This window comes from Haplochromis burtoni, unplaced genomic scaffold (genome assembly GCF_018398535.1).
Source record: "Haplochromis burtoni strain Fernald_Lab_line unplaced genomic scaffold, NCSU_Asbu1 Contig_77, whole genome shotgun sequence".
Lineage (NCBI taxonomy): Eukaryota > Metazoa > Chordata > Actinopteri > Cichliformes > Cichlidae > Haplochromis > Haplochromis burtoni.
In genome coordinates, this window is record NW_024582438.1 from 1,319,365 (window position 1) to 1,345,659 (window position 26,295).

The 26,295-nt window shown below is 41.0% G+C and overlaps 1 protein-coding gene across 4 annotated transcripts in view; it reads left to right on the plus strand.

Annotated features, from left to right (window-relative positions):
* The window catches only part of reln (reelin), a 97,511-nt gene that overhangs the window by 26,929 nt on the left and 44,287 nt on the right, over positions 1-26,295 (plus strand). For all 4 annotated transcript variants that reach the window (XM_014335772.2, XM_014335774.2, XM_014335773.2 and 1 more), the window contains exons 3-4: positions 14,377-14,515; positions 25,855-25,925. In XM_014335772.2, coding sequence (XP_014191258.1) covers positions 14,377-14,515; positions 25,855-25,925 — 210 coding nt within the window. The remainder of the gene's footprint in view (positions 1-14,376; positions 14,516-25,854; positions 25,926-26,295) is intronic.

Here is a 26,295-nt window from a genome sequence, read left to right on the forward strand (position 1 = left end):
GGAATGAGTGTGAGAGTGGAAAAATGTGTACATACCTCCTCATTTCTTATTTCTTTTTTCATATTTCACACACTTTTATGTTTCAGATCATCACACAAAACTAACATTGGACAAAGATAAATAGAACGTGCACAGTTATGTTTTTTACAGTAAAAATGCTATCCAAAGCTCTCTGACCCTGTGTGGAAGAAATTACTGGCTTTTCTTCCTAAATCATGAATTAACTGTGATTAACCACTTTTGTTTGGAAAGCTCAGCTCAATTTCTAAAGCCACACTCAGGCGTGTTTAATGTCTGACAAAACAAAGAAGGCAAAAAGATCTCGGAAAGCAGTCCTTCGTGTTGCAATCTAAAGAAACTCAAGAAGAGATTAGATAGTTTCACTGATGTCTATCAGTCTGGAAAGGGTTACAAGGCTAGGTTTTGGGAATCATGGTGAAAGTCATTATTCACTAATGAAGAAAAACAGTTTTCAACTGGAGTGGCCGGCCTACCAAAATTAGTCCAGGAGTGCATGAGCAAGTCATCCAGGACGGCTACATCTAAACACAACATCTAAAGAACTGCAGGCCTCACTTGCCTCAGTTATGGTCAGTTTTCATCATTCACTCGAGAGACTGGGCAAAAATAACTTCCACAGGAGAGTTACAGGGGATAAAACCACTGTTTACCAAAAGAACACAAAGTCTCGTCTCTCAAAAAACATGATCCCGAAAACTTTTGGAAAATTATTCTGTAGACTGACAAGACAAAAAAAACAACTTCTTGAAAGGTTTGAGTCACTCCACATCTGCCATGAAACACACATAACACATAAAAAGAACATGAGCCGCAGTCAAACATGGTGGTGGTAGTGTGATTGTATGGGGCTACTTTGCTGCTTCAAGACCTGGATGACTTCATTTAAAACATGATTTCCGTCCTATACCAAAAAAACAGGAAGGAGAATGTCCGTCTATTAGTTCATGCTCACTTTATGTGGCAGGACAGTGAGCCAGACCACACCAGCAAGTTCAACTGTGAATGAATCAAAATATATATATGTATGTATATATATATGTATGTATATATATGTATATATGTATGTATGTATATATATATATGTATGTATATATATATGTATGTATATATATGTATATATGTATGTATATATATGTATATATATATGTATATATATGTATATATATATGTATATATATACATATATATATATATATACAGAGAGAGAGAGAGAGAGAGAAGGAGGATGACAGGATGTGATGATGGCATTTCATCACTCCCCCTGATGGAGGGCCTGATTGGTGTTGCCTTGCCAGCGCTGAGCTGCTGAGAAACTGGTCATTGATGGATGGCTCGTTTGCAGGGTGATGTTTATTTTGCTGTTAATTTGCATATTTGTATGTATTTGCGGGGTGGTTGTCTTCCGCTAGCAAGGCTCAGTCCCCATCTCAATATGATGGATCTGGTCGTCTGACAAAATGGACAGCTTAGTGACAGGGACATCCAGCCGACACTCTCTTGCCATGACGGATGGGCTCATGCTAACACACAACCCAACTGATGAAATCCTGCTGCACCTTGACCTGTGTAGGAGGGGTTGCCAGAAAAGGTCTTCCACCAAAATAATAATCAGGTCTCGCAAACATTTAACTCTCAAATTAATCCCAGGGCACCTGGTACTCTGTTACACCTTTGTAATATTTTTTTTAATTTGACACTCAGTTTTAAGGTATTCCTCAAACTGTTACCGTGGTAGTAAATTTCATGCAAACAATTTAACAACTAAACATTTTTTTTAATTAATTTTTTTTTGCTATAAATTATGCTGGATTCTTAGTGAACTACAAAGTAGTTAATATATGTATAATATATGAATAGGCTTTAGCATTCATTCATCTTTGTCATTTAGCAGTAAAATGATAAATGACAATGATGCAGTTTGCAGTTTATTCTCATAGCGGTATATCAGACAATAACAGATGAATTCTTAAGTTGTAGATTTCATGCCCAACAGCACTTTATGTTATATTGGAGGATTCTGATAGTCATACACTACAAAGATGCACTGATGTCTAGTTTTTATGGCAGTCAGAAATCAGATAATTTAAAAGCACAACTGGGGCATGAAAATGACAAATAGTATACAGTGGAATATACTAACCTCAACTATCTGAGCCCTCATACTAAATAATATGCCATTAATTCCCGTGTTCATTTTCCAACTTGGGAAGCATGAAGCTCTCACAAACTTCCACTCTGCTGGAAAATATTGCCATTCAGCTGCTGCGACCACAGAGTAAGAAATAAGGAAAAAAATGCCACAACTTCCAAAAACTCGTCAGTGCTACTGAAATCAAATTGTGGCATCTGACTGTGGTGCCATGCAGGCTAATTACTTTACATAAGGCTGCTACTGACCCATAGTATATAACCTTGTTTGCAAAATGACCCATGCATTAGCAGGTTAGCAGAACGTGTTCTGAAATAGAAAAAATATTACAATTTTCTTCCTTTTTAATATACATAATTATGCATTCAAATCCAGATATCCACACATTCATCCATCTCGGGGCTGAAGGTCAGCTGTCAGCCCCCTCTTGCCACTAAGCCAGATTGAATGTCAGCCAGAATGTCAGACTATGAGAGATGGCAGCTCATCATGTCAGTATTTATGGAGACACACTCGCAGGTGTGCTTCCTGCTGTACAAAGCCTTGTTTGGGAACCTCTGTGTTTTCTCAAACAGTACCAACAGTCCCACGAGAGCACAAGTGTTCTTTCGCAAACCCACCCCTCCCGAGCAGGGCACAGACTGTGAAGGAGATGCTATGGAAAGATGAGGATAAAGAGGAATGATATAGAGAAAGGGTGGTGCAGGGAGCAGAGAAGGGGTGAGAGAAGGGGCTCCCAAGGGGAGAGAAGCTGTCAGTCCCTAGGAGACATCAAACACACTGCAGCCCTGTGATCAGCGTGCTCTCTGGCTCTCTGCTGACAGCTCCCTGACTGTGCCGCTTAGACTCCTTCATGTGCTCATAAATACACACATACACACACGTATATACACTCGTTTGCTCCCATAAGAGCTCTCACACTCACCGACTTATCCATTCATACCCCAAACACATTCAAATTCTATTGACATACGCACACTCGCGCTGATTCTCATACATAGGATACACATCTGTGACACTTTTGCTCTGATATGCATCCTCACAATAACCTTGAACACCAAAGTTTGGCTATCACATCTCTGTCAAGGACACTTTACAGTCCCAAACTGTTGCTACTGAACTATGGGCCAAACAGAGACTAGGAGGTGCTGGCAGCAGTGATGATGTTAATAATGATGATGATGACTTATCTAAGCCATTACTCCTTCTCTGCTCAGGGCTGGGACACCAAAGGCATATCCCTCCTGATGATGAATTCATTAGTGCAGAAGATGAAATGAGTTGTCAGGAGGCGGGTTATGTATGGTAGGTTATTTGTGTTCTCTGCAGCAGCGTGTCAGATCACACTTAAGATCAACTGGTTCGGCTTGTTGTAAATCTCCCTGTTTTGCTGGCGCTGGACTTCCCCAACCTTCTCGCCCAGGCTGTCCCTTTCTTTTATTAACACATATTCCCCCCACTAATATGCAATGCCTGGAGGCTGCTAACAGGTGGCTAAACATTTGTGTACTCCCAGAATCCAGTGGAGTGCTTGGGTAATTATGCACCAGAAGTCAGAAGTAACTTCTCTCCATGTGGAAAGCGTCCTTAGAGGCCAAAGCAAGCCCACCTTTAAAGAATTCAAACAGAATACACGATTCATTACTGATTCATGTTGGACCTAAAGCAGTGGCCACAGCTGTTTGGCCATACATCCCAACAGCCTCTCAGGTGTGATGGTGCAGCAGACCTGTAGGAGCACTACTGCTGGTGCTGCTGGGAATTTACTGGTTCATTGAATGTACACTAGCTCTATTGAAGGAAAAAAAACAGTGCTTTTTTGAACTCCCATGGCTTCCCCAGGTGTGCTTACATTTGTGTAGTGTTCAGTATGTGTGCCTGTGTGCATCTATTTGTGCCCTTGTGTGTGTGTGTGTGTGTGTGTGTGTGTGTGTGTGTGTGTGGTGCGTTCATATTTTCATCATGTGAGAGCTCATGTGTATTTTTATAAACATTTTTTCTTTTCTTTGCTGTATGCTAAATCCGGTCCAGGGCTGACTAAGAGAGCAGGAATGAGGAAGAGCAGGAGCTGGACTCTCTGTGATAGATAGAGATTTCAAAGTGGTGTGCGAGCTGTTGGGCAGTTTTATTTTATTATTATTATCTTTTTTTGTTATTATTCTGCAGGAGAGAGCAGCAGGCGTAGGCTGTTTCTCCCATGTGTGGTCTCTCTTGAGCAGAGCAATGTTATTTTCTGCCATGCAGAGAGGGTGGTAACATGCCAGAGCGAATGAAAAAGAAATAAAGATAGAATAAAGACAGAGACAGTTTTGACTGCTCCGATTGACACATTTCTGTCAACGGCAGAAGGTTTGCGTCATTTTAAGTTAGAGGCAAGCTGACTTTGAAATTTATCTTGCTTAAATTCTATGCCACCACTAGCACCTTGCAAGCGTGTGGGTATTGGTGTGCAAAGTGAAAGGAAGTGATTTTACAAAGCCTTCCCCACAAAGTGCATGCCATCCAAGCTGCACTCTTAGGTCTATTCATTTTTAAAGTTCCCTTGAGTATTAGAAACAGTGGAAGTGCTCAATCTGACTGAGCTGAGGACACTTAGTGTGTTTTTTTTTCCTGCTGTAGGGCCCTACCTGGGTTTGGCCCTCTACCCTCTAAAAGCCTCAGAGACAGAACAGGGATGCTCTATTGCATGGCCACTTTTTTCCCTTTTACATTATATACAAGTTATCTGTGAGGAACTCACCCAGATCCACTCTGACCCATATTTTGGCTGTGAAAATAGTTACTGACCTTCTCTTTGTTTCGCCCTCCTTACGAGAGCCAGTCTGTTGCTGTGATTAGTTCACTGCCTCCCAGCACTTCTCTGTCAGACCAGGCTCATCTCCAGCCTCCTCCATAAACACATTTAGCTACACACAACACACTCGACATACACATGCATACAAAGGCAGCACAGGCACCACGCTACTTTTCCGTCGGCTCCTCACCTGTCGCCCCAGGTCTCTATCTCTCTCATGTGTGTCAGGGCAGGGCCTGCGAGACCACGGCCTCACCAGTTTGTTTATTTGCTGCACTGACGGGTGGAGACCGGGGACGTGGGTGCAAGAAATTAGCACAAGTCAAATCAGATTAATTAATCCCCAACTCAAACTATTAGCCGAGGAGTCGTGTTGAATTAAAAATCAAATTAGCCCTAGCGCCTGCCGGTAAAGCTGTGGTGTGTGCCTGCCAAGCTACAATGACACACACCCACAGAAGGCAGCTGCTCATAGGCTTTGCTGATGGATGGATGTATGGATGGAGAGTTGGAAGAAGAAAATGGTGCTCAAAGACTACAGGGCTGGGGGAAGGGGTGTTTAGTGACTTTGCCACCCAATGTGGTAAGCCTCTCCTGGGGCACGAAGCTGGCTGTCCTCCACTGGTTGCTGCTTCACAGGCCCCACAACACCAGCACTCAGCCTTTCAGTTGCTGATTTAGGGCTTGAAGCACCACTTCACCTTCATAGTTTACATAACACACATATCTTGAGCCTGGGACTGAACCCATTTTAGGAAGTTTGACTCTATTAAAAACATAAAGGAAAGCTTTTATTACCACAGTTTTGGCTGTCCTTCCTATCAATAATTATAACCTTGTGTTTACTGAAATAAAGCTTCATCACTACAAATAAGCCCAACGTAATAACAAACACAAACGGTTAGTCAAACATGAAAGAAAATAGATCCATGTAAAATGGCGTTTCACCTCCAGAACTCGGACCTACAGCACTTCTAGCAGATATGTGGTTTTTCTGTGTCATTACAGGTTTTTATGAAGATCTAATTCACTTCTTTAATGTCTAAATATACGACTAAAAAGAAGTAAGAGAGCACTTGAAAATGTTTCACTTTTTTTACGTGCTTTTGAATCTCAGCCTGAAACGGCTGATGATCTTGGTTTTGGGTAAAGTTTGGCTCATACACTTTTTTCTGATCCAATATGATGTAGCTCATATTTCACATTTTAGTCTGTGCTTCCTCCAAAGCAAAACTATGTGACTGCTCTGCTCAAAATTCGCACAACCACCCAGAATGGACATATCGCATTGAAGTAGTGCTGGAGAAGTGGACCAAAATATTTTTATCAAAATATTGATAGCATTCTGGATCCAACAGATACTGTATTCAGCAGTGTAGATGGAATATACTCTTATACAGGCATTTGATGTATGATCTGTGCGGGCCTGTGAATATGGCTTTTTAGGCTTTTGTAAAGTAGTCTAAGTCTCATCTATCATACAAGGTGCGGCTCCAAAACACACAACACTTGTTTGATTCAGAACAACATTCATTTCAATTATGGGACATTAGTTCTGGAGGGTCTATTATGCTCCACTGGTGTTCCTGTACTCCATTTATCATTTATGCTTGCATGGCTTGTAGCTCTTGATCACAGCAAGGAAGCCAGGAGCGCACAAGTAACGAATTAGATGTTTATTTTCTTCTTACTTTAACTTTTCAGTTACCAGTTTTGACACAAGGAGCATATGTAGAGCATCTCACAGAAGCAATTGAGTATTTGTGTTAAACAATGTAAACACATGAGCGTATGCTTTTTTCTGCAAAATACTCTCTCTCTTTGTCAGCTGGGTGGAGCCATACTGGCAGCTCCTACAACAAGCCATAGATTTGTGTTTTTGTGGGTGGGTGCAGCTATGCCATCAGGAGTTTATGGATGATGGATGCTGTGAGATACAATGGAAGTCTAAATGAAAGCGAAACTGCTCTATGAGCGCATGCACACGGGCAAAAATTGGTCAGGTGTTTCCAACACATTTTTTTACTGTGTGGATATGGAAACATTAATGTAAACACATGCACAATAAGCCTCTCTTTGCACTTCATCACCAGTGCACATTTGATGCTTAGCAGACCCCACAGGTGTTCTTTAATACCATTTAAAGTCTTTCATTGATGTGGCAAGCCTCTTTCCCTCACATTTTCCCACAGAGTTTCTTACTCTCTTTCCCCCTGGCCGCTGGCATCTTTCACCACCCATATTAACACACAGCTTCCTCCTGGCAACGCTGTGCCGGACCCCCGCCACCACCTCAAAGTTGCCAACCTGTCTCCATGGTAGCATGATTGGCAAAGGCAAAGATGGATGCCATTTTCAGCCAATGGCAGAGCAGAGTGGGTTGTCATGTACCACGAGACCCTGCAGTGGTCCGACTGACCAGCTGAGGATGGCACTGTGGAAGAAGGGGTGAATGCACCACATCAGACACACAGAAAAAAACACACATCCCATGGGATCATTCAGCAGCACAAAGCGTATGGGGTCCCCACTCAGGCTGTCACTACTGTTGTGATGTATCATTTATGTGGCCATTGTGTGGCCTTCTCTTGAAACGTGTTGACAGAGGCATTATATTCCAGCTTTTGACAGACTCCCATACATTCACAGGCTTTTAATAACACATGTTAATGCTCCAATAATTTTGTGACAGGTTAGAATTACTGCGTGAAATATGAACCTTTAATTGGCTTTCTCGCCAAGTTATTTGGTGTGCTGTGCATTAGCTTTTTAAGTCTGAGCCAGTGGCAAAAAGATGGTTGCAAGGCTATTATCTGTCTGAGAGTGAGGATACGCAAGGTGATAAACATTCATCTCTGCTTTTTATGTGAAACTGACTTTTCTCTGTTAAAATAAGTGCTTAGCGACAAATATAAGATCCCTAGACAAATAATGGAATAACCTCTTTACAGCACATTACACTGCCTTGTAGGGTTTTAATGCTTTAAGCAAACTGCTGTGCATACACATGCATTTTAATTGTACTTGTTTCTTGTTAGTTCAAGCGTACAGAGCCGCATGCATGTCTGTGATTCTGAATGCACAGTGCGCGCGCTGTAGCGCTGTAAGCAAGCCAGACAAGTTTACAGCATTTACTGTTGATGGCAGGGAAGCAGCTTAAACACGTTGTTCAAGTGCCTTTGTGTCAATCATAGCAGGAAAAGCATGTTTAACTGCCTTGAACTGATCTTAAAAAGCACTTAGTTGGACACCATTAGACATCTGCTAGGCAGCAAATGGCTACTGACCAGATGTCAAATGGTGCGTATGGATTTTGGTAAATGTGCATTTCAGTTTGAATGGTGCCTTTTGAATCCTCAAAACTCTGCCACGTAGCCTAACTACCATCTCTAATGCCAGTTCGACCGGCTCCTGCTGGTCCTACAGTGTTAACTTGCTGCCAGGCTGAGCCACCGATTGCCCATCTGCTCCATCGGGGAGAATTCTCACTCCATCTATTTGACTTGTTTCGAGCTTGGCTGTGGAAAGCTCATTAGCTTTGCAAAGTGAGAAATAGAGAGATTTTTAAATAGGACATACACAGATGTGAACTGAAGTGTTTACATATTAAAAAAATTAGAATGGAAAAATGTGGGGAAGTCTTTGTTAGCGGAGACATGGGCAGACGGAACATGAATAAATAAGAGGCGGTCAGCTTCCCACTTCTTTTTTTTTCTTTTTTATGGATGGCTTTAAAAATTCACTACAATTACCAGCAGAGATGGATGTCGGAGTGACATTCCAACAACCAACATGTGACCCCTAAAATCCAGACACACCCATTTCCTGTGTTTTTGTGTGTGCGATTGAGTTCGTGTGTGGGCACGCTCGAGAGCGCATGTATAAGCAACTGCATGCCCGTGTGCATGTGTGTGTGGGTTCATATTTATGAAACAAGGTTTGGCCCGTCATACCGTGGGAGTTAGCAGGTCATCTTCCCTTGCCATTAATCACTTCCGACAGCTCTTAAGTATCCAATCTACATGTGAAAGAACTGCATGTGTTTGAACGTGTGAACGCGCATGTATTTGCATGTGCGTATTTGACTGACAATGTGTGGATGGAGTATTCCTTCAAGATCCTCCTGAGGCTGCTTATTGAATTAGAGATGGACTCTGCTGATGCTAACGCGCAGCATTAATGCATCACTGGTGGCATTTGTAATGCACTTATAAATTTACAGCTCATTAGGCGAGTTCTGCATGTAGCTGATGGCGTGATAATAGCACCCAGTGCGGATAATAAAATATCACAGTTAATGAAGCATAAAATGATTTCTACTAAAAAGTAGTAGTTCTGAATCTTTTTTTAAAGAATGCTTAGAACGCTCAACCAAAATCTTTTCTCGCAATCACAAAGTAAAAGATGCTTTTTAATTAACACTGCAGCAAGGGTTTATCATGTGGAGTTCAGGGGAATCATCAGCGATAAAGGAGGTGTTTTTCTACCAGGTTTGGCATTTGCCAGCTGCTAATTTAACAAAGAACTCAGAGGTCAGCTGAGTTAAGAGTAATTTAAGGTCACAGAAGGGCCTTTTTCTTTCATATATTTTCATTTCACAGGTACGAAAGAGGCCGTCGTGCTGTTTTTCTGCTTCTTCCCTGGACCGAATCGTGAATGTCAGAACTTCTATTATTTTTTCCTGTCCAGGTTCACTAAAGCTTGTTGCTTTACTGGAACATTTGAGATTTTCACATCGAATAATAGTGATTTTTCTCTCCCTCTCCACACCCAGACATGAAAGGAATAAGAGATCGTTATTTGCATTTTTATGCCTGAGTGTATTTTTCAAGTGGGAATAGAAATTCTGTGAGCGGTGTCAAGTCCCAGTGCTGCTGTGTCCTGGAGTGCATCAGACTGCCTTTTCATCTTCACCATAGCCTAAGTGCTCTGCTTTTCTTTAGCCGTACCTTTAGCTCTTGCAGAGCAATCGCTCTATTTCATACTTAATTTCTTCTATTTTTTTTGTCATTCTCTCATTAAGTTATGCCTTTTTTTTATTTAAAGTGTTGAAATCTGTGTGTGTTTTCTTTCATTACTTCAGAGTTGCAGTGCAAGAGTTTGTGAAGTGTAAGTTTCTAAACACACCTCTGTCGTGAGTGGCAAGTGCATATGATTTTTCATTTAGTGAAAATGGTGGCTAGTTTTGTCTTTTCATCTCCCGCTGATTTCTCTGCTGTTCAGTCCCATCACCTCACTGCTCTTTTTCTGTCTTTGTGGCCATCTACTAGTGTCTATTAGCTAAAGAGCTAGACTTGTGTTGCACATTGGCAAGGAATTCTCAAATTATGGGTCAACAGTCATAATCAAAGCTTTTATTTTCTTAATCTGCAGCAAAATTGAACAATTAGAGCGAAACCTGTTGCCTTGGCTGCCTTTGGCTATGCTGGTAAATATGTGGCACATATCAGCAGTGAAACTGGTCTGGATTTGTGTTAAAAAGACAGAACGATGTATAGGTATGTCAAAGAGGGATAAGGGCTGCACAGGAACAATTTCATCTCCTCTGTATATCAGCAGTAAAGGTTTAATAGTGTGTTTATTTCCTTGTGTGCATGATTGTGTTAGTATGTGCTCAGAAGTAAATTGTGACAATTACGCAGAGAAATTGTTGGTGATTTCAAAATAATAGCATTACGAGGTGATTAAATGGCATTCTGTTATTGCATACCAGCACCTCCTTAGCATGGTTAAAGGCTGCGCTGCTTGCTGAACAGCTCATAAATCTGACACATTAGGACCACACAGCACGTGTACTTACACGTAACAGCACAATATGTTTTCACGTGAAAGCGCGGTAAGTGGTGTTGCTTTGATGGCTGTTCAGTTTGAAGTTGAAAAGTATGATGTTACTGTGCTTGTTTGGGTGGGGGGGAATCTTGGGATGTCCCATTTGGGTGCAGAAATCAATGCCCGGTCCTTGGCGTTTTTCCTGAGCTTTTTAACCGACAGCAGTGATAAGTAGATTTGTTTGTACCACGGCGCGCACATACACTTCAGTATAAATTTTATGCAGTGATACAACTGAAGCTCTGCACAAATACACACACACACACACACACACACAGCTGGCCTCATCAAACAGAAACGTTTATGGTGCTGTCAACATTGTGTATATTTATGGATGCAATCTGTGAGGTCAGATTTATTACTGTCAGAAATGGGTGGAAATATTTCTTTTCAAATAATGAATTTTCAACCACACACACACATACGTACACAATTTTTACTTATTGATTTGCACATTGATTCTGGGGATATTAAAGCTTCTCAGTTATTAATCATTGCTGATTATACTTTCAGTGAAGTGAGTTATAATTGCAGAGAGGAGATTGTGTTTTGCAGGTTATACATAGAGGCGAGCCACCAAAGCACTGCCGCTTAGAGCACATCTTTGTAACCAGATGGGAGAGTACGTACATCTTTAAACTGGCTGAATGTGTGTGGCCTCAGTGCTAGAGTGACTTACTGTTGTAATATTATGACAAATGCATTGCTGTCTGGGGAACGCATTTGTGTGTTTGTGAATTGCAGCACAGTTTGGGCACCTCTTAGATGACGCTACAAAGTCAGGTACAGTAGATAATTAAACTGTTCCGAATGTGCATACGATGATTGATGAGTCTGGTGGTGTCCTGCCCTTGCCCTTTGTGATATAAAGCAAAGATTGTGCGACACAATGTCATTTCATCGGTGCAATCATAGCTGGACACAGATGCTCATTAATAAGAGCACTGTCACAGATTGTCAGCTCACAGGGAAAGAGGAAAGAAGATGGTTGAGAACAAAAATGATAAGGGAAAGAAGTACAAAAAAGAGAACTGGTGGATGATTGTGGTTTAAAAACAACACGAAAACAGCATGAGACTTAAAAAGTGGAGGAGCAAATGAAAGCAAGTAGAAATAAGTCAGCGGTTTATTTGCAGTTTAAATATGTGGACCAAAAACGATACCAGGAAAGTTTAAAAGAGAAAGTTAAATGGTGGATGAAGACTAGATGTACACAAAGTGCTGGTAAGGGTTGTCAATCAGAGGTCTGTGCTATGAAGAAGAATTTGGGTTGATCCAGGTAACTTCAGGGCTAACGTTGGATTTTTTTTTTGTACTAAAAAAGGGAGTTCTACGGTGGCCCTGATAGGCCAAACGGACTGCAACTTAAGAAAACACCAGCAATAAGAAAAATGCTGCAAAAGCACAGGAAAAGAACGGAAATAGGAAAAACAAAAACAGAAATAGGAAAAAAACACAAGGGAAGTGTTTCTGGGGAGACAATAACCTGATGGAACAGTTGCAGGAACTCAAAACATGGTAGGCGTGTTTTATCATGATTCATATAATACTGATGACGGATTTTTAGGCTAACACACTTACCTCTCACAAAACCAATAGATCCTCCACTTCTTCCAAGTGTCTCCCAGCGCAATTCTTAGCATATTTTGGTTCCTGCAATTGGTCCGCCAGGTTATTGTCTCCCCAGAAACACTTCTCTTGTGTTTTTTCCTATTTCTGTTTTGTTTTTTCTATTTTGCGTTGTGTTTTGTGTGCTTGTGCTGCGTTTTTCCTTTTGCTGGTGTTTTCTTAAGTTGCAGTCCATTTGGCCTCTCAGGGCCACCGTAGAGTTCACTTACTAATAGCGTGTATCACCATGGTAACTGCTCCAGATCAGTTTAGGATCAGCAGGAATTAAATCATCACCTGAATTAATTAATTCCCTGTTGTTGCCAAACAATTCTAGTATTGTGATCATAAAACAAGAAACCTATTTGTACTTGTTGACCTCATGTGATATTTACACATAGACTAAGCCTGTTTGAATGTTTGAATTCTGGTGAACATCACCGAGGTTGAAGCTGAAAGAATTAAAACTAGATCTCTCTTTTAAACATTAATTTCACTCTTTAGTCTTTGAAGACCTACTGGGACCACTGATGAAGCTTTTTCTGAACTGAGTGGTTTCTATTTGCAGGCCTGCCCATAGAACAAAATAACTGGGTGTGCCAAAAGTTAGTGAAGGGGTGATCTCTACCTATGCAGCTACCCTTGGAAAAACCTCTTTATTTATATTTATATACTGAGGTCATTAAAGGTAGAGGGGAGGTTGTCACATGTTATCTTTATGGGTGAAAGAGTTAATAAAATACTTGATTATAATCCATCAGATTCTTCCATGATTTAATGATAGAGTTATGGTATTGAAAAGATGAAAACTTACACAGTTGGCATTTTTACCAGATTTGCTTGATAAAATTTTACTTTATTTTACTTGATTTACTTTATTAGGTGTGAATGTGCGAGTGAAAGTGAGTGCGAATGGTTGTCCGTCTCTGTGTGTTGGCCCTACAACAGACTGGCGACCTGTCCAGGGTGTACCCCGCCTCTCGCCCTATGACAGCTGGGATAGGCTCCAGCACCCCCCGCGACCCTGATAAGGATAAGCGGAAGCGAATGGACGGATGGATGGATTTACTTTATTATTAAAGTAAATCGCCAATGCTGAAATGCATAAAGGCAAAGACAGGAGAACATAGAAAGCACAGAAAAAAACTGAAGCATAAAAGAGCACAAGATTTTTTCCACCACTGATAGTCTCTTATATTGCACGATTGCTTGTGGCTCTGTCTTCAGTGTTTGTGCTATAAGAATGTATTAAGAATCTCTCTTGCACTCTTTGAGTGTGCTTTCTGTGCAAATATTAATGCAGCATTTGGATTTTATAGCAGTGCTTTGTGCAAGACAAAACAGAAAAGTCAGTGTCCTTCGTTATTGTGATTTTATTTTTATCTATTTTTATTTCATTTCATTACAATATAAAAGCAGCCTGGACGGACTCGCTTCTTAAAACCTCGGTTCATCACAGCGACATTGTTAACATTGTTTTTATATTGTAGTAAAAGTAAGTGTGAGTGTGCAATAATGCATCTGAGCGTGGATTAACTGAGGATTAGCTGACGAGCGTTAGCTACCAAAAAGCATTGTAATGCAGAAGGCCACGAATTAAATGTAATCCTGGACACCACATCTGTTCTCTTGTAATCTTTTGTCTTTGAGTAAGGCTGCTCGACAGATTAGCTAATGGATGCAATGTAAATTTTGCCAACATAAAAGCAGACATGACATTTATGGCTTTGCAAGTTCCTTTTTCTGTTTTCGTGAGTGGATAAGCTAAGTTTTAGTACAGTGGGAAAAACAAATGGAAACCAGCTGGTACCTATAAAACAGGAAATAATTCAACCATAGAAAACTGCAGCAATTTTTGCAGCCTTTAAATTGCAAGCTGAAAGGAAACAATTTTTTTTTTTTAAAAACATCAGATGAACCTTCACTGCTAGTCCTCGTGTCTCCTCATGTGTCTTGCTTGTCTTCTGTGCCGCAGGTGTGATGCCAGATCGTCAGTTTGGTGGAACCCAGTTTGTCTGCAGTGTGGTGGCTTCCCACGTCAGCCACCAGCCCTCTACGAGCTTCAGCTTTGTCTGGATCGCCCCACCACCTGGGACTGGCTGTGTCAACTTCCTGTAAGTCATATGTATTGAGACAGAAATGGCAGGTGATGTGATCTTTTGTTGTGCATCACTTGGACTGTATCCAACCATGCTTGTGTTGCATTTTTGAATTTATATTTTATAAAAACTCACACGTTTGCATGCATTTTCTTTAAGCGCAATAGATTTTAAATACCAAAGATGTTCTGAGAAAGCAAACATGCATGGATTACTGCACAAGGTTAGGCTTCCTCTACTATTAGAGGAAAGTAATTAATATCGAGCACCACTGTTTCACCAATAAAGTTGCGCTTGGCTGGGTTTTATGTGTTGATGAGATGTTAAAGTGGGATTTGGTTAGTGAGAATGGTGCCTCTGTGTATCTAAAGTAAAGTTAAAGTGTATAAAAGTCAGGAAAATGACCATAGAGCTTCTTTGATCCATGACTTCAGTTAACACTTTCCTGATAAGTTTATGATCTCCAAGTATTGAATACATTTGTTTCTTTCGTAAATCACGGTCTCTATCGCAGAAGAGAAGATCATCACGTCTTATTTTAAAATACCAAACTTCAGATTCCTCTGTCGATTAAAGCATTAGCAGAGATAATGTGTACAGAGGTACAGTAAGAATAATAATACTCATGTGAGCTGTTTGAGTAGCGTGCACCGTTTCTTTACTCGTGTGCATGTAGATAATATTTTGGCACTATACTGACTTTATATATGTATCTAACCCAAATATAAGCTATAACTATCTGTTAGTGTTGTGTTGCCCCACAAAGCTCGGGAGAGGTTTATCAGATGACATCATGGGTGTTGCTCTCTCTGAACCACAGAAAGGATGGTAAAAGGCCATCCTGTCAGAGAAAGCCTGCACGGTGACTGGAAAGAGGTTAAACTGGGGACATAGTATGTGTTTATATCCTAATTGCCTTGCTCAACGTGACCTGTGCATTGGCAGGTGCGATATGTGCCTTGCTGAGAATTCACGGAAATACCTCCGTCCTCTAATTCAGTGTGACCATTTCTCATCGGAAAACGTTCGACTGGCTCATCAGATCCACCCATCCCGGGAGGATGGGTGTGTTGCAGATAGTAAAGATACGCAAACATATCCTAAGATTTTTTGCCCCCAAAAAATAACATGGTGTTCCTCTTCTACGATTTTACATAAGGGCATATTATTTATTGGAAGCTTTATTGAGATTTATAACCCATCGCAACAAATCTGGAGCATTACACAGCAGCTCAGGGCCACTGGATTGGTGATGTTGTAAATAGTACTCAGTCTGTTTCCCTGGACACTGCAGGTTGTTTGATTGGTGTAGGTGGAAAGAGCTCTAGCCAAATATGTTTGAGAACAGCCTTGAATTTTCCTTTTTCTATTTTTCTTTCCCCCTCTAACTATCCTGTCTTACCTTTGAGCATTTTCCTCAACTCTCTGCCTTTAAACGTACCACAAACTTTCTTTCCCTCCTGTTCTCTTGGCTTGGTGATTTACAGCTACTTGCAGATAGTCAGTCAAAATGCAATTAGCAGCTGTTGCTGGAGAAGTGTAGAGGAAAAGAGAGGATTCCTGTAAATCCAAAGTCACCACAGCACCACGTTAGAAAAATCTTTGAGAAATCGACCCACAAATTTTTACATTACATATAATTTTTTATTAGGTAAATGCAAATGTTTGTGTAGGTTCTCAGTCATCCAGGTCATGGTATTCTGACAAGCTTGGAAAGTAAACGACAGGACTTCGTTAAGGTTCTTGAAGACGTTTCACCTCTCATCTCAATAATTATATTTACATGAAGTAGAGTTTAGTGCTTTTTCTTTTCTTTAACAAAATGAAAGAAAAGGAAAACTCATTATCGTTCAATGATTTTTAATTCATAGATAGTCTGCAGTTTGACTTGGCTAATGCCTGATATTTTTCTTTTTTATTACCAGTCATCCACTTTTAAACCATTTTATTTCAGGGGGATTACAAAATTCCTATCAATGTTTCATAAAAAACACAACTAAATTAAACAGTTTGGCTGTACTCACAAAAAAATCCCTCAATGAATTCCTGGAGGGACGCGGTCGTCTATCAGACGGAGACTTTTGTGGACGGACTTACATAAAAAGATTCAGCTGGGGAATTTGCTAAAGTGGAGCAGCCATTTAGACAATATCCACTGAGCCAAACAGATTTACTGGCTTTTTTTGTCTGCCAACAAACACATTTACTGTTGAGTGTGTGTCGGCTTACAAGGACCGTGTTTTTCAGTATATTTGTGTGTGTGTCCATGCGTGTGCTGTGTGTTTGCATTTGAGTGTAAACCACTGAGCAGCAGTGTGCCAGTGCGGATGACAGTGGGGTTGGCAGGGGGCCATGATTGTATGACAATAAGGGCCCCTGCGGCTGACCTTATCAAAGTCAGCCAGTCACACTCCAGCTGGCTTTAGACTGTTCCTCACATACAGACATTTAGACAAACACTCTTACCGCACCCCTGTTCCAGTTCGCAGCTCCCATCTCCATCTCGAGCAGTATATCCTCGTCTCCAGAGCTGCCTTCTCTGGTTTCATTCAGGGAATTTAAGTTTCAAGGCCTTTCTGGCAAAGGCCAGAGACACTTTTGGTGCTATAATTGATCAAAAAATTGTCACCTTAATGGTCCATTCCCTGTGAAACTCTCATCTGTCATATAAAATTGCAATAAAAACCTCTCTAAACACTAAAAATCTCGAATCCATCTTCTTTACAAGTCAAATTCCAGTAGTCCCATAGGTCCATAAAACTGTAAATAGCCAATATGAATCCGTAATCTTTTCTGTGGTGTAACATCAGCAGCTCTGCAAACAGTCTATACCATATCAGAGATGAACATGACAGTCGTGACATAGAAGATTGGTTTTTGACTCAGCATTTTGAAGCCACAACATTAGCATTTTGTTAGCTGTCATGTTTTATTTGTATGATATTTCTTTGAAAGACCCATTCCCTTCATACAGTAGCTATTGAGTTAGTTGTATTTTTAAAAATAAAGATAACCTTTATTAGTCCCACGAATGGGAGATTTGTTAGGTTAAGGCTGCCGACTTTTGCCAGAGCCAGTTGCCAGTTAGTGCTGTTTAGTTGGGCTGCATATGAGTCTGTGGGGATTAGCTGGTTTTTGAAGCCAGCATCAGGTGGCCTTTTGGACAAAGGGCAGTTCTGGTACTTTAGAACTGGCTTCTTTTTTCAGTCCTGGTGGTTCAGTACAGTATTGTAGCCTCGACACTGACCAGCAGATGCTCTGTTTTCAAGTCAGAGTATGCACTTTATACCACTTTATTAGAATTAGGCACTCTGCAAATACCAGGTTGGAGCCAGTTTTGGCTTCAGATTGCTTCATTTCTCAATTCGGGTCATAGATTTAACAAGGTACTCTAAACATTCCTCAGAGATTTTGGTCCACATTGACATGATAGCGTCACACAGTTGGTGCAGATTTGTCTGCTGCACATCCAAGATGTGAATCTCCCCCTTCCATCATATCCCATAGTTGCTCTACTGGATTAAACTGGTAACAGTGGAGGCCATTTGAGTACAGTGAAATCATGATTTGAGTTTTGTGACATGATGGGTTATCCTGCTGAAAGAGCACACTTTGGTCATAAGAGAATTGGCATGTTCAGCAACAATAGTGATGTATGCTCTTGCGTTTAAGTGATGCTTAGTTCGTAGGAAGGGGTCCCAAGTGTGCCAAGAAAATATTCCACCCTTACACCAGCCTCACCAGCCAGAACTGTTGATACCAGGCAGGACGGATCCATTCATTCATGTGGTTTACACCATATTCTGACCCTACAGTACAAATCATGACTCCTCGGTCCGGGCAACATTTCTCCAATTTTTCTTTGGCCAATTTTAGAGAGCCTGTGTGAACTGTATGCTGAGTTTCCTGTTTGTACCTGACAGGACTGTCACCTGCTGCAGTGGGTGAAGAGTTGCTTTTCTGCATACCTTGGTTGTAACGAGTGGTAACTGGAGTTATTGATGCCTACTAGCTCGAAACAGTCTGGCCATTATCCTGTGAACTTACTCATCAGCAAGGCTTTTTCACCCAGAGTGCTGCCCCTTTTTCAAACCATGCTATGGAAACCTTAGAGATGTGTGGGAAAAGTTGATCAGCACTTTTTAAACAACCCACACCAACACCAACCGCATTCAAAGTCACCTTAGTCCTAGTATTAGTCCTAATAAGCAGCTATAACAGTTGTACCTAATGAAATGGGTGGTAAATGAACTTAGTGCTGTCAATGTAATCTCGTTAAAATGAGATTGAACTCGCTGTTTTAAATGTAATTTCTTTTTTTAAAGTGATTTAAATATTTTTCTTGAAAGAACTGACCCTTTTTGAAGTATTGGAATTTAGTTAGAAGTTATTTGTCTTTGTATCATGTGTCACATTTCACTGACTCAAACACAAATTAACAAACGCCGTTTGTTAATTCAGGTAAGATCTTACAGATCAGTGAATTTCAATATAAAACTGGGTTTTTTTTCTAGATTGTACAAAATGTAAATAATGAAGCCTCCTGCCCTTGCCCATGGCAGTACTTCCTTGATTGATACAAGGGCTATTTTCCACGAGTGTTGTCCATGAGTGTTTAAATTAAAGGCAAAGACGCGACATGTCCTTCAGAGAACTGGAGCTGGTCCACCGGGTGCATTAATATGGGCCCTGTGAGCAGTTTTATGGGCTATATTGTGGGAGTGTTCCTGGTAACTGATCTCTAGCAGGAGTGATAGAGTGCAATGACGTGGGCATCCAGAAGAACTCATTTTCTGGGTGGCTGTAAATTCCCACCTAAAAAGAAGGAGAGGCCTTGGTGTAGAAGAGGAGAGGAGATGAAAGGAAGAAGCAGAGGTGGAGGGGAGAACACAAACTCGCATACAGACAGTCCAAAAGTGCTTGTACCCTTACACCTCGCTGAACAACGCTACTTTGTCAAGCAAATTTGCATGCCTTTGTTTTGCCGCTGGAGCAGAATTTTCAATTTCAATGAACAGACAGAAGTGATGACACAGAAATGGATTGGATTTCCAGCAGTCTGTTGTCTTCAGTTAGTGTCGTAGGTGTCTTCAGCTTACATTCGGTCATTCAGCCTATTTAAATGGAAATGTATATGTAGATCATTATATGCAATGTTCTGAATATATACAAGAGAAAAGGTTGTCTGAGGAGAAACGGAATATGTCAAGGTATGAAAAAAAGAACAGCCGAATATTCCTATGATTATTAATATTACTGTTATTTAGTGTAATTGCTATGGGCTATGGGATTGCTTTGGAGCAGGACACAGTGAAATAAAAGCTTGCTGAACTTTCTTAAGCAAAACATACAGTCAGGTCAGGGAGCTCTATCCAAGCTAGAAGCCATCAAAAATAATTCATTAATATATGGAAGTGAACACTGGGTCGAAATGCAACTCTTGCTGTTATGCTGAAAGTCGGGATTAAACTTTTTTATACACGTGCACTCTAACTCACAATTCAACAACTGCACAAAACAGTCGTGGCCCACTTTTGTTCTTCTTGCAGACATGAGAGTCCACACTGTTGTATAATGTACTAATTACTTTGCTGTACTAAGAGAGGTGAGAATGGTTAATAGCTTCTTCTGGCAAAAGCAAAGATGCATTGGTGTGTTGCTTTCATTCTTTTGCTCTGTTTTGCTTCACTTATAGCCTCGAGGCAATCAGTGTGAGTGTTTGTGTGTGTTCGTGTGTCCGTGAGTGTTAAAATCTGTTCCAACAGATAGCTTCAGAGAAACATATTTAACAAAAAGCTTAGCACCGTGTGTAACTTTTGATGTTATAGATTGCACATGTGGATATGTATGCACGCTCATGTGTGTTTGTGTGTGTTGTATGCATGTATATATGTGCGTGTGTCTGTGTGTGTGTGCACGGGCGTGTTGCAGTCCTTTGCACTGTGGCCCTGTGGGAGTCAGACAGCTGCTGGGATGAAGATTGCTTTAATTACTGCATGCGAGGCCCCTTTTCCAAAGTGTTCCCCTGAGGAAACGGATGTCTGCAGATCTAATGGCACACTCTCTCTCATGGCATACTGTTGTGCTTTATATGCACGCACGTGTGTGTATATATAGATCGACGTTTGTATGCAAACACAGATTTTAGTCTTATCTACATCTCTGCTACCTGTTGTTTCTTTTGTGGACTGGAGACAGACTGAAATCATTGTTAGGGGCAATGTGAAAGGTATAATTAAAAAAACCCCAAAGTGAAGCAGAGAGAGAGCTCATACTCTCTCTTGTCTTGTTAGCTGTGATTGAAGAGGAATGGTTTCTGGGCTGTAATTATGCCGGGTGTTGTGGTGTTGTTGGTACTGCCATCTGCTCAAAGTAAGCAGGTCTGTCAGAACATAGAGTTTGTGAAATATAAAGTGCACTATTGTATAGACTGCACAGTCTGCTGCTGCATGGGAAGAACATTATTTGGGTGCTTTTGGAGCATTTGCTTAGCTCTAAGGGAGCTTCACGTGAAATAATAACAATGGTTGTATTGTTGCAGTGACCTACTGCTTTTACACACTCTAAAAATTGTTTTAACATCCAGAAATATTTAAGTTAGAGTTTTTATTTCACCTTATAATAATTTGTCTGTGTCTTAAGCATCTAGCAGAGTAATATTGACAGACAGAATGATAGACAGCTAATCGGAGGTCAAGGGTCAAAGGACTGACAGGTGATCTATCTCAGCCAGCTTCTAATTTCTCCGGGTATTCTTCAGCTCCATTGATTTGTTGTTATTCAAGTCAATCTTTGAGTCTGTTTTAACATATAATCAGTAGTTAATGAGCTCTCCTCGTCATTAAAGCTCCACATTGGCCTGTAGCCTGTGGCAGATTAACTGTAGACACTTGGCTGAGGAACATAGGGATCGATTCAGGCCAGGTAATCTCATTTTGGCAATGTAGATACAGCTATATGGGGAGAAATGTGAACGATGACAGAGGACATAAATCCGACCCTTTTTTTTCCTCCCGCCAGAACCGACTAGAGCTGCAAATCTGACACAGTCCGTCCATATAATTCCAATTTTCATATATCACAAATTCCCATATAAGACAGCAACTCTTATATCTAACATATTCATGTTCTTAACCTTTCTTAAACTTTTCAAATATCACAGTTTCTCAAGTTTAACGGTAAATCTTGGACATTTTCTGGACAACCCAAGCTCCTGTTGCTGTTGACCGCAGACGTGTTTCCATTATTGATATTGTCTTATTTCCCCAGGGATGGCCCATGACCCCTGTAATTATGTACATACCCCTGTGTACACAGAGGCACACATCCACACAGATGTGTATGCATCAGTGCTCTGATCAATACTGCCACATATTGTCCACAACACATAAGTGCTGTACTGTCATCGCACGGTCTTATTATCAAGAGAGCGGGCGCTGTCCTACCTGCTGGGATGCTGACCACCTTAACAGTTCCAGGTGAAATAGAGCATGAAGACTGAAAAAAGGCAAGCACTTGATTTTAAATGCAGCATAATGAACCAGGGAGAGCCGGGCTGCCCCAAATGTATTTCGTGTCAAATTATTCATTCGCATTCTGCACTGCCCGTTCTGTGAATGCGCACAAGATATAACAGACACGGTCGGTCAGGAATTCATCTCCCTCGTTGTTGACGCTGGGTAAATACAGCTCATTCTTCCCCGTCTCCTCCTTTTGTCCTGAAGAAAAGGGGACATTTTACTGCTGCTTTTTCTCAAGTTTAGAAGAAGTCATTTTTTAGCAGCACATGCCTTTATCTGCACTTAAAAATCTGCAGTTTTTACAAGCGGATTTTTTTTCCTTGCCTTCCTCGCATATTTACTCCTAAACACTGTGGTTTTCCTAATCTCCCTAATTATTACTCGCTAACAGTAGTCAAGGTCAATTGCTCTTCTCCTCAAGCTGTATGCCGAGCAATAACCGCTCTTCTTCTGGCTGTATTCTGAGCCATAACTCTCAATGACCCTGTGCTAACAAGCAGGTAATTTGCCAAACAACTCCCAAATCCCTCTTCTGTGGAGCTTCATTAAATTTGCATGTTCTCCGAAAGCCTTTTTCAATTAATTAATTTAGGGGCAGTCAGAGGCATAGGGAGTAATGTGATTCCACAAAGCCAACTGCACCTTCACAGTAACGAATCAAGACTACATGTTATTTTTTATCAGAGCGCCTGATTGCCAAATGTTCTGGAAGACACCAGAATGTGGAGTTTGCCCGTCTCATTACTTCTTTATCTTTTTCTATTGTCCCTGATTGCGGTGTCATAACCACAGCTGGTCCTCAACATGGAAGATAAATCAACCAATTAGCGTGTATTATTTTAAGGGCTAGGTCCAAATGCACCAAATCAGTGCTAGCGACTAGAACTCTACCCCACTGAAAATCCTCGTATTAATCATGATTACCAACAGGAATAGTGAGCCGGGAGAAAAAATTAGTTTTTAATTGGGATTTGAGGAAGAGAGGATGAGAGTGTTGACTAAAGTCGTATCTTGTAGCTATATTTAATATGTATATGGGTTCGTGTTCTTGGGTAAATCGGCTGTATTCGCACTGCGTTCATATAAATATATGTGTATGCGTGCATGTGAGAGTGGTTTAGTAGAGAGCTGTCAAGTTGGCTCCTGGGGGATACTTATGGCCGACAGCAACATGCAATCTAACATGGAAGACATGCTTGGTAATTACCCACTCCGAGCCCTTTTGGGAGCTTCTTGAGTGACAGGCTGTCCATCTGCGTACATGTTAAAACTCGTATATGGCTTCAATTGTGTGTGCCCGGTCCCGCCTTTACTCCAATGCTTCGCTATTTGACAGCAGATTGTGGACTTTGAAAGACAAGGCCATCTAACCCCGTCTCAGTTTCCTCGAACCTTATAACCCAGCCCCCTCCCCTTCCTCGTCCATTTTTCCATCTTTCTTTCTCTCTTAGATCCCAGCTTTTTCCTTCATCTTCCTCAATCCCCTCCTCTCTTTCCTGTCTCAGATTTTCTCCTTCAGACTAATGAGAGGAGTGAGGATGACACTTATTCTCAGAAGATGAATGATCCCTCGGTTGAATCAGAGAAGGGAAGAGAGTGGGAAAAAAACACCAACACATTAAGGCCCTTAATTGCCCCACCCCTCAAAGAAAGTCAAATTAACATTTAGATGTGCAGTAATTGTTTTGCATGTATCAGTACTGTTCGCTGCCTGCGTGTGTGTGTGGCTACCAGAGTGGAGACGGTAATGAGAGACACACCGAGGAACCACTAGAGTGTGACGGCAGGACAGAGACGGCGTCGTGCTGTGCTGATCACACACTTGTCGGCTCAGACTAAATGCCCTCTCCTGGCTGCTGCTTTAATGACATACATCTTATTAAGTCACACCAACCTCTCACATACTTTTTAAAGGAAATATCTCTCATTTCTATTGAAAATCTGCCACATTAATTGCTTTGTTTTTTGTTTTGTGTTTTTTGGAGACTAAGAAAGCATTTTTGATTTTATATTACGTTACCCCCGCCCTCCACACACACACATCCTCTGGCACCTAACAGAATCTGTTTAGTGTACTTGAGCAGAGAGTGTGTTTAGTAAATATTTAAGGGCCTTGTTCCTACATCCCCACCCGCTGTTCGTTACGCGCCATCTTTTATTCATAAATACCAGCCTCAAATTAGTTTTCACCGAATTCTGAAATATGACTGTAATTAAGTGTGTTTTCTCCCCACTCTGCGCAAGCACAAGAGGTCTTTATTAATTAATAAGGGGGTCTATTCATTATTCATGAGCTGAGACAAACGCGTAAATGCCTCGGCACCCATAAAAGGCAAGTTTGGTGAGGTGAGAGACAAAGTCCACGTTGGACTGTACGGAAGGAAAGAGGAGTGATGAATAAGGAGAAGGAAGCGAGTCTGTGAGCCTCACGGGTGACTCAGGCAAGCACCATATTGTCTACACCCTCCTCTCCTCCTATACAGTATGTTGACTGGGTGTGGCGCAGCATACAAAAACTGCTGTAGTGCACTGTAACCTCTGTACTGTACGTTGTGAAGGAGGACGCTTTCAAGTACCCCTTGAAGAGACTCGATCGGTGTATGCGGGTGGTGTACATAGTTGTGTTTGAGTGTGTGGGAGGTCGCTCAAGTTTACAAGTCACATATGATGTTAATAATTAATGCCGAAGCCTGATTAGGGCACTTTTGAAAGTTTATCTGTGCACCCAGTGAGACAACTTTTCTCCTCTCCTTGATGGACAAGCAGTAACAGCACGAGCAGACTCACATTAGAGCTGCGATATTTCTCCCTTTTTATGTTTTCGACCTCAGTCACACCGTAGTTGTTTTTCATCCGTGTATTATGTGGGGAAAATGTAGGTTATATTGTAGAAGTGGGGAGTTACGGCTTTTACTGGCCATCTAAAACTGTAGTGTTGTTGTGCAGAAGTTTCCTAACTGGACTGAGCTTCAAAGGGCTCTAAAACTTATATATTTTCCCCACAACTCATTTCAAGGTCTCTCTGAAAATTGCAGCTTTTTTTCAGACCCAGTGATCTTTGCACCTCATTCGCCCTCCTGATTTATGAGCTTGTATTTTTTTCACGTTTTATTATATCTGTCTTCTCCTAAGCTTTTAAATAAACAACATACCAAACGTTTTTCTTTTACTGTTTTTACTACGATTAGTACTACTACAGCAGCAGCAGTGGTATTTTTTTCGTGGTTATTATTTTTTTGAATGAACAAGGTTTTTTCTGTACAGCTTGTTCAGCGTGCTCGCAGTGTCATTCTGCTGTCACAGATTACAGTGGATCTCATTCTACAGGACAGTAGAGCATGTCTCAGTATCTGTGTAAAATATCTCAGTGCACTCTGAACAATTTCACCCTCTTAGGTTTTTAAAGATTCTCCATTTTCATATGAATAAGGCATTTTATGGCCACCTGAAGGAAATTCATATTCCATTCTCTATGAATGACACGCTGCATACAGCTAGATTTACACGGACATGCAAGGAATGCAGTGTGTCAGTGCGAGGAATGATGATATTGGATATTGTATAACCCATGCTCTATTTTTACTGTAATGGTACTGTTTGGTACTGTTTGTCTGTTTGCTCAGCAATGCCTTTTCACTTGTTTATCATTTCTGTCAATATAAATATATAAATGCATCTATCTGATTTCTTTACCTTCAAAATCACACCATAATGAATATTGAATTGAATATTAGAGGAAATAAGTAAACTTTTCATCTTTTTTTTGTTTTATTTTTAAATAATGATTTTCTCTCCTTCTCTGTTTCTCCCGTCTTTCCTTTTGCTTTTTCTCAGCGCCACGGCAACATATCGAGGACAGATCCTTTTCAAAGACACGCTGGCCCAGCAGCTCTGTGAGCAAGGAGGTGAGTATCAGGGATGTTGCATGCATACCTCTCTTTGCAAACACATGCATAATGAATGCGTGGGCTCTTACAGATATATTTTCTATCTGTGCATAGTACTATATGTTACATGTGCACCAACTTATATGCATAATGCTCCTCTGTCTCACTTCCTACTACTGTCTGTCAAATTGTATGCATATATTATCAAAATATGGCAAAGCAGTTGATGCGCTGCTTCTTCATGACTGTGCCATTGCAGCACTTCCTGGCTTTCTTTCTGCCTAATGATGCAGCCAGAGTCAGAGATATTCGGGTGTCCTATGTTGCCAGCTTAATTTCAGCTTATGCTAAACTCAGTACCCCACCCCACCCCCACCCCCACCCCCCC